At 41.9% G+C, this 17,893-nt stretch overlaps 1 protein-coding gene across 1 annotated transcript in view; it reads right to left on the reverse strand.

Annotated features, from left to right (window-relative positions):
- TPR (translocated promoter region, nuclear basket protein) overlaps positions 1-17,893 on the reverse strand; it is a gene marked incomplete in the record, with an annotated part of 1,837,142 nt that overhangs the window by 1,790,869 nt on the left and 28,380 nt on the right. The window contains 1 exon segment of the mRNA XM_044085316.1: positions 9,050-9,154. Coding sequence (XP_043941251.1) covers positions 9,050-9,154 — 105 coding nt within the window.

Genomic DNA, 17,893 nt, shown 5'->3' on the forward strand with positions numbered 1-17,893 from the left:
AATTGATAATGCTCTGATCCTGCAAGAAATCTGAGGTATCTTCTGCAATCTGGTCGTATAGGGACATGCAGGTATGCCTCCTTGAGATCTAGAGTCACCAGCCAAGACTCCTTGCCCAGCAGGGGAAGAAGTTGCTGTAGGGTCAGCATTTTGAATTTTGGAACAATGAGATGTGTTCAGAGCGGACAGGTCGAGAATAGGTCTCCATTGGTTTTCTTTTCTTGGCACCAGGAAAAGTCTGGAATAAAATCCTTGTCCTTGTTCCATAGACGGTACCTTTTCTATAACTCTCATCCTTAGTAAGTGGTTGATTTGTCCTAGAGCGTTTGTTTTTTGGTTTGGTGGTAGGTTTGGCATTCCTCTCTTCCTTGGTAGAGTATGGAAGTGAAACCTGTAACCTTTGTCTATTGTCTGCAAAATCCATTTGTCTCCTGTAATGTAATGCCAGTTTACTGAAAATAAGGCTAGCTTTCCGCCTAAGGGTGCTTCCAGTTGTTCCCTGGTAGGCGGTATCAGAGCCAAGTCACTGTGACTGTCCTGTGGAAGTGGTAGTAGCTGGATCTGTGGCAGTACTTCTCTGGTTGTTAGGCTGCCACTGACGTCCCCTGTAGGCACCTCTGGATTGACCTCTGCCTCTTGGGCCTATTTCTGCCTCTCTGTGCTCTGGTGGTGTCTGGAAAGGACCAATTCTTCGAAGGCCAATTTCTACTAAACCTCGGAGGCTGGACCTGTAAGAAATCCTTGACTGTTTGGACAGATTTTGCTTTTTTTTCCACCTTCTTTAACACTTGCTGTGCAGGGGAGCCAAACAAACTGTGTTTCTCCATGGGAGCATCTAGGAGCTTTGACTTTACATGGTCTGGTAAGGATTGCTCTTTTAACCATGCATGCCTTCTGATCACTGTACCAGTCATAGCTGATCTAAAGGAAGCCTCCAGTGCATCATAGCCACATTTTAAGGAATGATTACTGACCTGCTGAGTGTTATGTACCAAATCCTGAAGGGACGTACGGTCTATAGGTTCAGGAGAGGATAGTTTTTTTATTTAGCTGATCTAACAAAAATTCCTGATACTGAATCATGTGGAATTGACAGTTTAAGGCCGAAAGAGTAGCAGAAGTATAAACTTTTTTACCCCATCTCTCTAATGCTCTAGATTCTCTTTCAGAGGGGAGGGTTTTTTTGGCAGAGGCAGTTGCTACAGCTTTGGGGCCCTGTGAAATAGTTTCAGGATCTGCAATAGGAGCCTTATACAAGTGATAATGTGTGTCCGGGACCCTGTAGTATCTGTCGGGCTTAGCAGGGCCCGGGCCAAGAGAGTCAGGGGCAGTACAAGCATCATTAAATGCATCATCCACAACTGTTAGTACTGGAGGAATGGCTAAAGGCCTATGCTGTGGCAAATGTAAAAAGGTCCTTAGCCTTTTCCTAGAATCTGAAAAATCCTGGCCCTGCCATTGAAATTGCTCTCTCATAGCATGCAAGGTTTCCCCAAAAGAAAATTCCTCAGGAGGAGAGGCAGAAGGAATGGAGTCTTCTGCGTCAGAGTCCTCATATGGAGAATAAGGGCCTTCTGGAGGATTTGAGTTTTCTGAATCATCAGAGGAATAATCTGTAGAAACTGGCTCAGGGGGCTCTGCTCTAGGCCTCTTCTCGGGAGGGGGATGAGAGGCCCTGTCAGGGTGAGGTTGGGATCCCCTGATCAAAGAAATGAGATCCTCTGCCAGGCTGAGCATTTGGGAACTAGAGCTAGGCCTGTGTGAGGGGGTTTTAGCAGGCAAGGCCTTAGAAGATTTAGCTGCTTTAGCCCTAGAAAAAGCCTTGATAGACATGGATGCAGGGGGCCTAGCAGCTCCACGTGCAGGAGTAGATATGTCTAAAGGAATAGTATCTGATAAATCCTGGGTGCCTGCTACAGCAGGAGAAATTTCAGTAGCAAATTCAGCCATGCTGTGTGAGGCCTCGGCTGTCGGAGGTATGCTTTCGCCCGAAGGAAGAACAGAGGACTCTGTTTCAGCCGAAACAGAAACACTCGCGGTTGGCTTAACCGTGGTTTCGGCCGAAACCGTGGACCGCGAGTGTCGGTCCTTTTCCTTATGCTTTTTAGCTAATTGTGAAGTCGGAGGGTCCGACGGCATTTTGTAAGCAAAAGCGGGACCAAAAAACTCCTCCGCAAACTCCGACCGACGTCTAAGTGTCCGTCGGTTGAAGGAAGCACAGGCTAGACAAGCTGCTACGTCGTGGTCTGGGCCTAAGCAAGGAAGGCAGTAAGAGTGGAAATCCTTATGAGGTATTTGTTTCCCACAAGTTAAACAATTATTTACTTTTTCTGACATCGGCTGAGGCAAGAAAGAGTCCCCAACGGGGTACTTAGCTTTTTAGAAGTCTTCGGTAGTAGAAATCTCTGGATCTGACCGACCGGCACTTGCGAACAGCTTCTGCTTCGGGCACCGCGCGGCAAGAAAGACTGAGGAAAATGGCGTCAGCTGATGCCTTTATACCCAATTAACAGCAGCTATGACGTCGGGTGAAGTGCGACATCAGCCGAGGCCAGACTCAGACTTTGGAATCCGGCCGACCGAAGGGCTGCCTGAGGCAGGACAACCCATATGTTAGGACTGCAGATGCATCCTTGAAGGACATCTAAAGAGCAAGCAGTGACCAGCAGGCTCTCGGATCTGATGGAAGGCAGAGCCAGGATTACCACCCTCCAGATCTGAGCTCTGAGGATTTTCCTCAACATGCTATCCACTTCAGCCATGGACATCTCCTGAAGTCCAGACAGAGGGAAAAAAAAAAAAAAAAGAGAGAGAGACAGTGGATGATGATCTAGAGGGCTTGCAAAGAGATTCCTGCAAGAATTGAGAATGGAGTCTAGAAGTTACTGGATCCAGCAAAGTAAGACAACTGGATCAGAGACTATTTTGATTTCAGAGCAGAGGAATCCAAAATGGTTGGATTTGAAGGATACTTTCAGAGGTGACTCCGAGGAAGAAGCCAAAGATGTTGTAGGATCTGGAGATGATCTTCTAGAGTATTTGTCCTTGGGAGCAGAGTCAGGCTTCCCTTTGTTAGAATTCTTTGAGGGGTTTGACCCCCAGCTGAAACAGAGGAAGAGAAAGGGAGAAGGCCCTTCAAAACTTATTTCATCTGTTTGGAGTTGAAGCCAGCACAAATGGTGCAGTCTGCATCTAAATGGGCAATGCCCAAGCACCAGATGCATTCCCTGTGGGCATCCAAATTAGGTATTCTGTGCCCACAGGTAATGCAGCTCTTGAAGCCAGTTGATTTAAATTGGCCATCCTATCATACCTAAGCAATGGAAAGGTCCATGGAAGAAAGCAAACAAACTATAAAAGTTATAAGAAATAAACAATGCTAGACAAAAACAATACCCTAAAAAGGGTAGGAAAAGAACAAACAGGAAAGGCAAAGTACCAGCAATGGTACTAGAGAGAAATACAGAGTTCTCAGTGTAAGACTCAGAGGGAGACTCTGAGAAGAAATTTACTGGAAAAAGAAAGGAATGTGACGATAGCTATTTTAAGAAGAATTTTGTAAAAGAACCCAATGTTTAACCTAAAAAAGCACCAACAGCTCCAGAGCAAGAGGTTCCGTGTCTGTAGCAATATGGTGGTAAATGAGATCCGAGGTATGTTAGGTTAGGCTAGGCCGGCAGGGCATTGTGGGTAAAGGGAGGTGAGAGAAATTAGATCACAGACCCATCAGTTGAAGAATGAATGAAAAGAACATCAGATGTCTTTTATTATAGCAATAACCCATGGCAGAGTGTGAGTAATGCTGGATTTACCCACAGTTGGCATGATTTGGTCACAAGGGCAAAGCCAACTGTGGGTAAATTATTACCCACACCCAGCCATGGGTTATTGCTATTACATGACATTTGAAAAAAAAAAAAAAAAAAAAAAAAACTTTTCTTAAATGTTTCTATTGTATAAGGGCATTGCGCTGCTCTTCTGCGTTTTTTTCCTGGTATCCAGTGACCTTCCCGATGTACTGCACATGCGTACAGGACTTCCGTTCCCACGCTTATGCAGTAAATTAGTGCTGTGTAAAAGAAGCAACAGAGAAATGAAGATCTCTGCTGCTTTGTTTGGAACACAAACAGCTTGCTGGTATCAATGCATTCAGTGAAGTCCACCAGCTTCCCTTTTTAAGCCATACACAGTGGCAGCTACCACCTGCAAATGGCGTAATTTAAGTCACTGGTTAATGGAGCTTTACAGTCAAAAGTACATCTTACTGTAGGTGTTTACCAGAAAATGTCTTTACAGATGAGGAGGTGCAACTGAGCTGCAGCGGGTTTCTTACAGCTTTAATTTCTCCTAACCAGTCAGCATAAGAGGAGGAGTCTCCTAGCTTATAGAGTCAACCAACCAGAATGTACTGTTTGTTTTAAGCATGTTTGTAAGCCTCACATTCAAAATGTGCTATGTTGTTAAATATCAGCTATAGACGAAAATACCTTTTTTGCCATATCTTGATTCTATGTTCTTTCGTAATGCCAGGACAGTACCGTAAGCTGTTTCAACAAATGGGACAGAGACAAGTATACTGATAACTGGGCAAGTTAAAAACACCCAGTTATCCTTGTATCTCTCTCTCTCCGGTCTCTGTCATTCATTTGAAGTTCCCAGTTTTTGTAATGTTGGGGGGATATATTAAAGAAGAAAGTCAGGGTGACCAGACTTTCCCCATTGGTATATGCTCGATTTACAATGGCCACTCTAGTTGGGCCAACCAATCAGCATGCTCGATTTTGAATGTTAATGGCCAGTCACTGCATAATACATGCTCTCTTCCAACCAAATCTTCTTTACTTATTTTTGGTGTCCCATCTTCCTGTAATGCATACCAAACTTCAGCTGCAAAGTATTTTCATGGTCCATCCCACAATACACTTCAATGCAAAATTCCTCAGAAGCATTATATTTCACTATTCCACTCTGACATTGAAGTACTGATAGTAGGATCACATGCTTGCTTTTAAAACAAAGTGCTTTCTCATCAGGGTATCATCTGCTCGTAGATGGAAGGCATTAAGAAAACAATTTTCCTTACTCTAATTCAAAGCCATTTCTCTAAAATTACCAGCGTTCTTGTACAAGTTAGTTCTCTTACTCCTTTTTATCTGAAGTGCTCTGGGCAACCTAGGAGAGTTTAGGTACAGAAACTTAATATTTACTGGCTGTGTTTACACGCCCAGTAAACTGCCCATAATGGAGAGTTCTTCCATGTCCGCACCACTTCTCATTCTTGTAAACTTGCTCTTATCCCTACTTCACGACTCGTGTGCGCGTGTTCGCATACAGCAATATGTGAATCTCCAAGTTTCATTCCTGAAAAATTGACACTTAGTACATCAAAACTAGCCACATTATCTGATTTTAGCAAACCTCTATTACCTGCAAGTAAATGTCACTTATCCTCAGCCCCCCTCCACTCAACTCTACTAAATTAACATAAAAAATATATATATATATATATATATATATATATATCAATGCAATACATATACACACACTCATACGTATACACACACTCGTATACGCACACACAATACATAAATACAGACACACACACTATACGTTTTACGTGTTACATTACTGAAAGTTCCAATCAGCGAAAAGCCAGTAAGACACCAAAACTGCTTAAAACCAAACATTGTTTCATCATTCATCATCATTAAATAGAAAACAAACTCTTCCTTAGCTAAAATACTTACTACTCACCATGACTGAGAATAGTGATGCTACTAAATGCATATCTAAAGTGTTCAAATAAACATGGACAACAGGAAATTGCAGGTCAGCACCTCTAATGGGCTCATATTGTAGATTTTAATAGGATAGAATCACAATCCTTCCTGCCCATCAAAACAATATGTGATGCAGTCTGCCCCAATCTCAGATCATTAGAAAACAAATACTGGGCAAATAACCCACACGTGAAATCATGTTTCAAGCATGCTATAAGCACACTCATCTTACTTTTGATCCATATAACACTTTATATCTTCAATAGCTGACTATACAACATTACCTCATGTTAAAACCAACCCCTCATGTTAAGAATTCATACTCTCATACCTACAATCTATGTTAGATGTAAAAAGGCACTTGTATATTTCGGGTAATAAAAAATCCACCCGCAAAAACCTCTAATTCGTTGTAGGTACTCATATTAACTATTTGTTTTCCTATCGAAATGCATATAAAATCAGGACTGGTCATCAAACTATATACTTGCATGCTACTGGCTAACCCTTCACCAGGCTACCAATCATGTCCTATTCTATCAAAATATGAAACTATGAGGAACGGTCTCATTATGTATATGCCAATTATTTCAGCAAATATTACTATACCCTTTCCTACAAGTAAAACGTGGTCCATCATCTACTATTTTCCTTGTCGCTTCACCACTGGTGAGGATTTTCCAGTTGTTCCCAACTGCATCATTTATAAGATTTATATCACTTGAGTTGCTGCTTATCAATACGTCTAATACTACATCCTCTGCAATGTAGTCAAGTTCTTATTGGCCTCCTGATGGTCATTTTCTCTTGTACGCATTCTAGAGTTATGTGACATTAGTCCTTTGATGATGGTTGTATAAATGGGTCTAGGATGCATATAATGCAGTACATTGTTCTTCCTGCATTCCTTTTGACGCAACATCGTATTAATCTCTCCTTTTTCATCCATCTCCATCACATCCAAAAAGTGTAAGCTATTGAAGTTGGAACTCATTGTAAATATAAAAAATCCGTAGTCCCTTCAAAGCGCTTCACATATTCTGACAATTGCTCGTCTGTGCCCTCCCACAAGAAATGGGTATCATCCACAAATCTCCTGTAGTAACGCACATAACAGCTATAGGGATCATCACAGAGCTATATGGGCCTCCCAATTCACAAATACTATGTTATCATAGCTGTTATTAAAGGGAGTCCCCATCGCTACTCCCCATTCCTGCCAGTACATCTGCTTACCAAAACAAAAATACAAAAACATTCTCAAATACTACCACCAGAAATGAACATCACAGATTAATCCTTTCAATACTAAACTCACTATATCCTTGCAAAAAGGCTCCAACAGCCTGTATTATATAACTGCTTGGAAGTACGGTGAACAAGTTTAGTACATCCATTGTTGCCAAATATCACCTCATTACTCAGAGGATACATAATCAAAGTGTAGTCAAAAAGTGTTTGGTATCTTTTAAGGTATTACTTATTTAAGTTGTTGTTCTATGTAAACGGATAGTGTTTGTGACCCACCCTTCACCCGCCACTACAGGGTGTAGTGGGGGAGAAACCATGTCCTTGTGAATCTTAGGCAAGCCTTTTATTACAGGGATCTTTGGAGCAGTTGTATAAAAAAAATCATAGTTCTTGATCGATTTTCCGAATGGCCACAAGTTCAAGGAGAACACAGAGGTTTTTTTTTCTTCTTACCAACATGTGAAATTTTCACTTTTTTATATCTGGACTCTCTGCTAGCATAGATAGCATCTTTCTTTCATACTGAAACTTGTCCAAGACCACGACAGCCCCCCCCCCCATCAGCTGGGTGAATCACTATATTTTCATTTATCCGCAGCTGTGTCAATGCCTGCCATACATATATTATATCAACATTACGTGCATCTATAAACATAAGTGTGTGTATATCTATCTCAACTATGATATACACAGATAAAACAGATATAGATATATAAATATATAGATAAATACAGACATGTACAGATCTCTATATAAACATGATTTTATATATATATAGCTATATGACCATATAGATATATATTTATACATTACACACTTGCATTGAAGAACGGTGTAATTGAACATCATAGTCATGTTGCGGCCCTAAGTGTTTCCAACAAGTAGGTCAGGAAAGCAAGCATATGCTCAGTCATAAAATAAATCTTAAAAGCTAGAATGTGCATAATTTTCAAATATCAGCAAGAGGATTCTAAAGAAATACAAATACAATACACTGACCCCATACTGGGTTTTCAATCATACGGAATCCAATGTTTGGTTGCTCTTACTATTCACAATTATTATGCATTACTATATATTAGCGTACTTTGTAATGAAATATTTTGCCTTTGCCAAAACTCTTAGTATTACAGCTGCAGAACTACAAAACAAAGATAAGCCTATCAAAAGTCAGACAACAGTATATAAACCCCTTTATCAACAGTACATAAACCCCTTTATCAACATACCCCGCCCACCATGTATGTATTGCTATCTGAAAGATTCATACCTTGGTCCATTAGGTACTCCATTAAAAAAAAATGGACAAACACACCTCTCTGCCATGATGTGATCCTTCACTGATAAGGGGGGGGGGGGGGGCACAACACCAAGATGTGTCTGTATTTAGTTTGTAAGGTACAAGAATGAAGGTAATAGTCCCAAGCACTAAGCGTCACCATCTGACACCCCAAGCTATTCAGATTATTATCCTTAAAGCAGCAGTATATAAAGATAAACTTTGACAAGCTAGCAGCTGCCCTTACAAGTGCACCTGTATCGTCATACTGTACTCTTATGCCCTAGGAAATGTTTGTAACTCAAACATACCTAGGACTTCGGCAAAGTGTTCCACTAGTAAAGTTTAGAACCCCCTACTCCCAAGAAAAGCTAACAGTGTCCTCCCCTACAAAGCCATTGTGCTATCTGGGTTTCCAATGACACAAAATATGCCTCACCCTCCGTCTCTCCCATATCCTCATAATTACTGAAGAATTTTCTTAAAATTTGTGCTACTGCACAAGACCGTCCCCTTTTCCATGTTCTGGCAGGGACCATGCTTACTCAGACAGCAAGGCATCCTGGAGACAATACCATTACTTTAAGTACCGCTTAGCCAACAACAGTGTGTCTAGAGAAACCACTACATTTGCTGCACAAAACACAGCAAGTACTCAAAATAAGGGACAACATAGTCTCTTCAGCCTCATCCACTTTGCCAGATTCAGTTAAAGACGTCAGAAAAGCATTTCACTTACCCAGTTTGTCTAGCTCCTGGCGCAGATGTTGGCATTCTTGGGTTTCTGTTACTAATTTCTGCTGGGCATGTGCCAGGCGCTTCTCCACTTCAAAGTACTGTTGCTCTGTCAGAGAAATGTTTTATTAGTACATTGCTTAAGAGATGACAAAGATCAAAAATTAATCAAAGCATATACTAGAATATTAAATATAAAACAGTGCAAGAAACTTCGCTGTGTGGAAGAGTCAGTCCATATATCTCTAAAAATCACTGTATATTAATCAGATCAGACAATAGTAGTAAACGTAGCGAACTTAAGCTCGTTTTAATTAAAAACATAAAAAATATATAATTGTACAGAATTACTAAGTATTCGAAAGTAATCCAAGCAGGGCAGACAGTCTGTTTCCAGTCGAAAATCATTTATTAAGTACACAGACAAGCGATCCAAGTAAAACAAAAATAGTTTAGGTGTTTACAGCCATGACTACATGCCCGAAAATGAATATTCTACTAGTGACTTAGGTGCTGGAAGAGCCCGGCAGGAAAAGTGGATCAGAGAGTCTGACACCAGCTATGCTTACACCTACTGGACAGAAGGGGTACGGCAAGTCAGATTATCAGTGAACCACAATCAGGGACTTCTTACTAGAGCAACTGAGTGCGGAAATCGCAGCTGCCAAAGGAGTGTTTTAGGTGCATAATTAGAAAATCTCTTCTTCACAGTACGAGGACATCAGTCTCGTGCTTTAATATGATCTCCCAGGGAAACGGCCTAAAGGTCATTCACTCCACACGGGTATTAATGGGTTAATGGATATCAGCTTGAAGACCAACAGGTTTACATGGCAGCCAAGATAAAACGATGCCAAGGAGATCACAGCAACAAGAAAATGGAGGAAACTACATGGAACAGCAGAGCTACCAATCAAAAGACACCAAAGTATGTATGTATGTATGTATGTATGTATGTATGTATGTATGTTCTTCAAATTTAAAATGCATTTTCTGTTGCGTGCGTCACCACCTCAGTCTTAGCAGGGCGGTTTCCTGGAAAAACTGCAATATGGGGAAACTGTGCATCCAGTGCGCTTCTGTAGAACACAAGCATATAGACAGACACCAATGGCTCAAATTCCAGTTGTTGGATGCAAAGCACTGATGCACTACAAGTTTCATCACTGAACAATTAAGAATCTTTTACTGAAACATTATAACCAACAAGTCTACATACTTGGAAATAGCAGAGAAGCTACATTTTTCTCAAATAAAACTGAGCAGGTCTTATCAGCATACACTTATCTCAGCAGACAATAACAGAGTTAGGGCCTAAACTGGCTATCATCTTTAAATACTGCAAAGTAAAACAGACCAAGCCTGATACAGCCAACACAAGTATCATGGGCTTGCCAAAACATTAGACCCACCACAAAAAAGTTTTTTACTACTCCATTTGTAAAGTATTCAATTGCTTCACTGTCTTACAGTGAAACCTGAATAAATAAAAAAAAAATCAATAATGTATTGCATAAAACAGTGGAAGAGAAATTTTTACAGATAACAGTAAAAATCCATACATCACTAATGTCACTAGGAAAAGACATTAGTACTTCCAAATGCATGATATTTCATGTTTTTTTTTTTAATATCTCCAAGTATTTTGGGTTTCTAATAACCCACCCACAGGGGATGCACAAGCCAGTGCATTTCTTTGTGCCGGTCCCAAGCCTGGATAAATGGGGAGGGTTGCGTCACAAGGGCATCCGGCGTAAAACTTTGCCAAATCATTTCATGCAGTCACCAGTAAATATTTCCATACCGGATCGGTCGAGGCCCGGGTTAACAACTGCCACTAGTACTGTTAGCCAACAGGGTGCTGGCAGATATTGGTCTACTGTTGGCCGAAGGAGGAGAAGAGGCGGAAGGCATGGCAGAAGGCAGAAGAGAGGAGAAAGGCTAGGACTGTGGTAGTGAGGGTCCGAACTTTGAATGTTGGCAGTATGACTGGTATGGGGAGAGAGCTAGCTGATATGATGAACAGAAGGAAGGCTGGTATATTGTGTGTGCAAGAGACCAGATGGAAGGGGAGTAAGGCTAGGTGTATCGGAAGTGGGTTCAAATTGTTTTCTCATGGTGTGGTTGGGAGGAGAAATGGCGTAGGAGTTATTCTGAAGGAACAGTATGCGAAGAATGTTTTGGAGGTGAAAAGGAGTGTCGGATAGAGTGATGTTTATGAAGCTGGAAATTGATGGTGTAATGATGAATGCTGTTTAGTGCATATGCTCCACAAGTTGGGTGTGCAATGGATGAGAAAGAAAAATTTTGGAGTGAATTGGATGAAGTGGTGATGACTGTACCAAAGGGTGAGACAGTGGTGATTGGAGAAGATTTCAATGGGCATGTTGATGAAGGGAACAGAGGGGATGAGGAAGTGATGGGTAGGTATGGTGTTAAAGGAATGCAGAAGGTCAGATCGTAGTGGATTTTGTGAAAAGGATGGACATTGCTGTGGTGAATACATATTTTAACAAGAGGGAGGAGCATAGGGTGACATACAAGAGTGGAGGAAGATGCACACAGGTGGACTATATCTTATGTAAAGAGGGCCAGTTTGAAGGACATTGGAGACTGTAAAGTGGTGATCGGAGAAAGTGTAGTTAGGCAGCATAGGATGATGTTCGTGATCAAGAGGAGGAGGAGGGCAGCACAAAGGATCAAATGGTGGAAATTGAAAAGGGTAATTGTGAGGTGGAGTTCAGGGATGAGCTAAGACAGGCACTGGGTGGCAGTGAAGAGCTACCAAATAGCTGGGCAAGTACAGCGGAGCTAGTAAGGGAGACGGCTAGAAAGGTGCTTGGTATCACATCGGGACAGAGGAAGGACGACAAGGAGACATGGTGGTGGAATGAGGAAGTACAGAAGAGTATACAGGCAAAGAGGTTGTCAAAAAAGAAGAGGGATTGTCAGAGAGATGAAGAAAGTAGACAGAAGTATAAGGAGATGAGGTGCATGGCAAAGAGAAGTGTCGAAGGCTAAGGATAAGGCATATGAAGAGTTGTATGAAAGCTTGGACACTAAGGAGGGAGAAAAGGACCTGTACCGATTGGCTAGACAGAGGGACTGAGCTAGGAAAGATGTGCAGCAGGTAAAGGTGATAAAGGATAATGACGGAAACATACAAGCGAGGAGAGTGTGAGGAGATGGAAAGAGTACTTTGAGGGGATGATGAATGAAGAGAATGAGAGGGAGAGAAGGTTGGATGATGTAGAGATAGTGAATCATGAAGTACAATGGATTAGCAAGGAGGAAGTAAGGATAGCTATGAAGAGAATGAAGAATGGAAAGGCTGTTGGCCCAGATGACATACCTGTGGAAGCATGGAGGTGTTTAGGTGAAATGGCAGTGCAGTTTTTAACTGGATTGTTTAATGAAATCTTAGAAAGTGAGAGGATGTCTGAGGAATGGAGAAAGTGTTTTGGTACCGATTTTTAAGAATAAGGGTGATGTGCAGAGCTGTAGTAACTACAGAGGGATTAAACTGATCAGTCACAGCATGAAGTTATGGGAAAGAGTAGTGGAAGCTAGGTTAAGAAGGGATGTGATGATTAGTAAACAGAAGTATGGTTTCATGCCAGGAAAGAGCACTACAGATGTGGTTTGCTCTGAGAATGTTGATGGAGAAGTACAGAGAATGTCAGAAGGAGTTGCATTGTGTTTTTGTAGACTTAGAGGAACCATATGACAGGGTGCCTAGAGAGGAGTTGTGGTATTGTATGAGGAAGTCAGGAGTGTCAGAAGTATGTAAGAGTGGTACAGGATATGTATGAGGGTAGTGCGACAGCGGTGGGAGTGACGGATTCGTTTAAGGGGAGGTGGGGTTAGATCAAGGATCAGCTCTGAGCCCTTTCTTCTTATTTGCAATGGTGATGGACTGGTTGACAGACGAGATCAGACAGGTGTCCCCATGGACTATGATTTTTGCAGATGACATTGTGATCTGTAGTGAGAGTAGGGAACAGGTGGAGAAGACCCTGGAGAGATGGAAATGTGCTCTAGAGAGAAGAGGAATGAAGGTCAGCAGGACTAAGACATAATGTGTGTGAATGAGAGGGAGGATAGAAGAATGGTGAGGATTGCAAGGAGTAGAGGTGGCGAAGGTGGAGGAGTTTAAATACTTGGGGTCAATAGTTCAGAGTAACGGTGAGTGTGGAAGAGAGATGAAGAAGAGAGAGTACAGGCAGGATGGAGTGGGTGGAGAAAAGTGTCAGGAGTGATTTGTGACAGACGAGTATCTGTAAGAGTGAAAGAGAAGGTCTACAAGAGGGTAGCGAGACCAGCTATGTTACATGGGCTGGAGACAGTGGCATTGACAAAACGGCAGGAGTTTGAGCTGGATGTGGCAGAGTTAAAGATGTTAAGATTTGCACTGGGTGTGACGAGGGTGGACAGGATTAGAATTAAGTATATTAGAGGGTCAAGCCCAGGTTGGAAGGTTTGGAGACAAAGCCAGAGAGGCAAGATTACGCTGGTTTGGACATGTGCTGAGGAGGGATGCTGAGTATATTGGGAAAAAGATGCCAAGGATGAAACTACCAGGTAACAGGAAAAGAGGAAGGCCTAAGATAAGGTTTATGGATGTGGTGAGAGAGGACATGCAGGTGGTTGGTGTGACAGAGCAAGATGCAGAGGACAGGAAGAAATGGAAGCAGGTGATCCGCTGTAGCGACCCCCAATGGGAAAAGCCGAAAGATGACGACGATTTGGGGTTTCTAATACCATGACAAGAATGGTCCACACTCCTTCATCTAAGTACAATTAAAGTTCATGAAATTAGTATTGTTTCAATCAGCTTTGATGTTAGCCAAAAGTGCCCTTTGCAGCACCCGCTATGTGCCCAGTAAGGACTCCCTCTGCAATTAGTACAAGGTTACATGTATTGTTAACATAACTAAATACAACTGTACTTTTTTTTTTTTTTAATAAGACCAGTTGGTCCTACTACTATTGGAATGGTCTGGGTATCTTTCTTCCACATTGCTCTCATTTCTGCCTGCAGATCCTGATATTTTATGACTTTGTCTCTCTCTGTATGTAAGACACTGTAGTCAGTGGATGTAGCGATTTCAATGAGCAAAGCTACTTTTGGACCACTATATCTGGTTTTCTAGCAACTATCTTTTGAACTGCTGGTAATGGTTGATCCCATGTAATGCACACTTCATTTTCTATGATGCTTTGTGGCTCATGTTTCCAGGGTCTTTCAGCCACTTCAATACCATAATGTTTGCACAATCGTCGGTGCAACAGTCTTGCTACATCATGTCTTTCAGTATACAGTTCTTCTGCCATTAGTGTGTCACAACCAGCAACAAAATGTTCAATTGTTTCATTCAGTTTTATAAAATCTACATGTCTGTATCTACCACATGTTCAATGGACTTTGTAAACCAGTGTGTATGCCTGTGTTTATGTACATTGTACAGCAAGGGCACAAGATGAGAAAGGAAAGCGCTACTTCAGCAGTAGTACATGCCATGGATGTTGGCTACTGTGGGATTCAACCCCATGTGGCAAGACTAGCTCCATAACCAAGTCCTGTACAATACAATAGAAATCAAAACTCAGAAGTATGACCACCAAGTACTACACAATCAAAGCCCATCAAAACTCACAATTTTACACAGTCAAATCATTTCTGCCAAAGAGGGACAAAGCTGTTTTGCAATCATAAGCAACCCTGCTACTTTCAAATCCAACACCACCATCTCAGAGAAAATCTAATTCCTCAAGGTACCATAACACGCATCATTAGAGAGCAAAGCTATTTGTGACTGCACATTAGAATGCTGATCTGAAGTGACCTGCAGTCAAGCCTGGCACCCGCAAAGATCAAATTATTTTGCTAAGATGGAGTAAACCAAAAGTGTGATAATACCCCATTGCCATGGGGCACATCTATTAAATTTTCATCATTTTCCAGTAATGAAACAAAAATGAACAATGTTAAAAGACTGGGCATAAATTTTAGCAACTTTAGACAAAATGTCTGCCCATTTTCACAAAATTTCCTTCCAATTCCTAACCGCTGGGAAGAAAACACACACAACTTTACTGCTTTCAGAGTTTGATAGTTATATTGGAAAGAATTCAGTCAGCACTCGATTGGTCTTAATTCCTCACAATTTACCCCTTCCAAGTGATGCAAAACATGCTCAGCCAAACGTACCATACAACAGATTTGTAAAATTCTAGGCAACACACAACAAAAGTATGACTGCAGTTTGACTGACAATGTACCACTCTTTAACCAGGTTTCAGATCTGTTTAAACAGCAGAGCTGAGACAGCAGTACAATGCTCTGATTTTCAAGACATGCAGATGTACAAAAACTATCCAGCAGCCACAGCAAAACACAGGCTTACCTCCTAGGCAACAAGAATGCAGTAACAGGAAAATGGGGAAATGCAGAAATCAAAGGAAAACTAGGGATTACATTAATAAAATGTGGTCTGTTTTACACCACAACTTGCAGCAGCTGCAACTATTAATGCAGGATAATCTAAAATGGTGTGAAAGGTTGGCTACTCCATGCCAAAAACAGACATTTAGCTAGGCTTCTGTTTACATTTCAAGGAAACAATGCGTTAAACTTACAGCATGTAGGCACTGATGGGCAGTAATGGGAGCTATTCAAAGGAACAGTAGAACAGAGTAAAGATCCCTCAGCTGAACCAGTACTCTAGGTAAAAACCACAATTAATTACCTAACCAAAGGAGGAGTTCTATCAGTAAGAGTTTGCCAACCCCTAAGCTCAAAGACTTGCATATACACATCAATTCCAGGATCGCACAACAGGGAAAAGAAAATTCCCCCTCTCCACTGTTCTTATCTTACTCCTCGCATCATTTGTGCCAGCATTAAAAACAATGGAAAACACTCTCAGTGAGCAACTAGATTCTTCCCATCTGATTATAGGACGAGGAGGCAAATCAGGAGCTACAGATGCTCACATATTCTGGGATGGCCTTTTACAGGTCATAGGAAGTTACTAGGCTACTGCCACTAGAGCCCTTACAAGCCCAGCAATGCTCTTCCCCCTATTTCCACAATCATCACCTAGTGCTCCTGTCCAAAAGGAACACAGGTGGAACCCCCAGGTGAATTTATGGTTACCCATCCAATAAACCAGATTGCGTTTGAGGTGCTCTGTTTGTCATGAAGCTGGAGTCTGTTCCAAAGGTGCGTTAACCTCTGGGAGACAAATCTGTCTCTCAAGCAGGTTCTATTACTGGTCATATACCAAGTTAAGGTCTTTAGAGCAAGTAACCACCCATGTACCATTTGACTTAGAGATGCATTTCCAATAAAGCAGGGTCAGAGACTGCTTTGTATGCACGGCAGAGATGGCCTCCGATTAGTGTGTATGAAACAGAATAATGTGACCGTGATTTCAGGACGATCCACACAGCACAGAAGCTGAAGACCTAGAATTTTCCTTGTGAGGAACCTCTGTAGACTCTCCAACTGCTGCAGGTGCTTAGAAAGTACAGTTTTGTACCTACCATAAATGTAGATGTTAGAGTGCTAATACAGCTGCAGTAATCACCGATGGGTTCTCTGCCGTCTGGCGGGTCCTCAGTCGGCTGAATTCCAAAGTCTAGGTCCAGCGTCGGTTGCCGTCGCTTTCTTTCCTGACGTCAGTGCGACAGGGGTATATAAGACACAGCCGACGCCATTTTCTTCAGTCTTTCTTGCCCCAGATGTCAGGTGCCCCCAGAAAGAAGGCAATACATAAATTATATATATATATATATATATATATATATATATATATATATATATATATATATATATATATATATATATATTCATGCAATGCAATATAAACAAAAATCAGTAGTTGCAAGCAAATATACCATAGAAGGATAACCCAATCAGGTTGTATGAGGAGGGGTTAGCCCCTAGGCCTTTACCAAGAGGGGAAGGAGGGAGGGAAACCTGTACTGCAGCTGTATTAGCACTCTAACATCTACATTTATGGTAGGTACAAAACTGTACTATGTTCATCGTGCATACAGCTGCAGTAATCACAGATGGGTAGAATCCCAAAGCTACGCACAGGGTGGTAGGCACTAGGTGGAACTGGGATGAGCCAGAATGCCCTGCAACACAGCAATGGCAAAGCCTGCTCTAGTTTTAGAGTATAAAGGCAGGTGGTAGTGTTTGGTGAAGATATGCACAGAACTCCAAGTGGCTGCCTCCAAAATATCTTTGGTAGGAACTCCTCTGAGGAAGGCTGTAGAGGTAGCTGTGGCCCTGGTGGAGTGGGATCTGATGCCTGTAGGGACAGATTTTCCATGAAAGGAGTAACAAAACCGTATGCAGTGGCCTATCCATTTTGAAATTGTCTGTTTGGTAACTGGCTTCCCTTGAGCTCCTACAGCATAGGACACAAAAATTTGTTCCGATTTCCTGAAAGGCTTTGTTCTGTCCAAATAATAACGTAGCTGTCTATGGATGTCTAAGGAGTGTAGCAGCCTTTCCCAATTTGTTTTGAGGATTGGGGTAAAAGGTAGGCAAGTGTATGGCTTGATTTAAAGCTACCCTGGATACCACCTTAAGGCATAGATGACGGGTTTGTTCGAAGGGAAACCCTGTCCTGATGGAAGATGAGAAAGGGCTGCACAGCCCTGAGGGCTTGTAGTTCCGAAACCCTACGAGCTGAGGTAATGGCCAGAAGGAAAGCCGTTTTCCAGGACAAATATTGCAAATCTGTAGAGGCAGCTGGTTCAAAGGGAGGCAATGTTAATTTTTCTAGAATGTAATTAAGATCCCAGGCTGGTACTGGTGGTTTCCTTGGAG

The sequence above is a fragment of the Protopterus annectens genome, chromosome 10.part0, assembly GCF_019279795.1.
Source record: "Protopterus annectens isolate FY-2018-M chromosome 10.part0, PAN1.0, whole genome shotgun sequence".
Classification (NCBI taxonomy): domain Eukaryota; kingdom Metazoa; phylum Chordata; order Ceratodontiformes; family Protopteridae; genus Protopterus; species Protopterus annectens.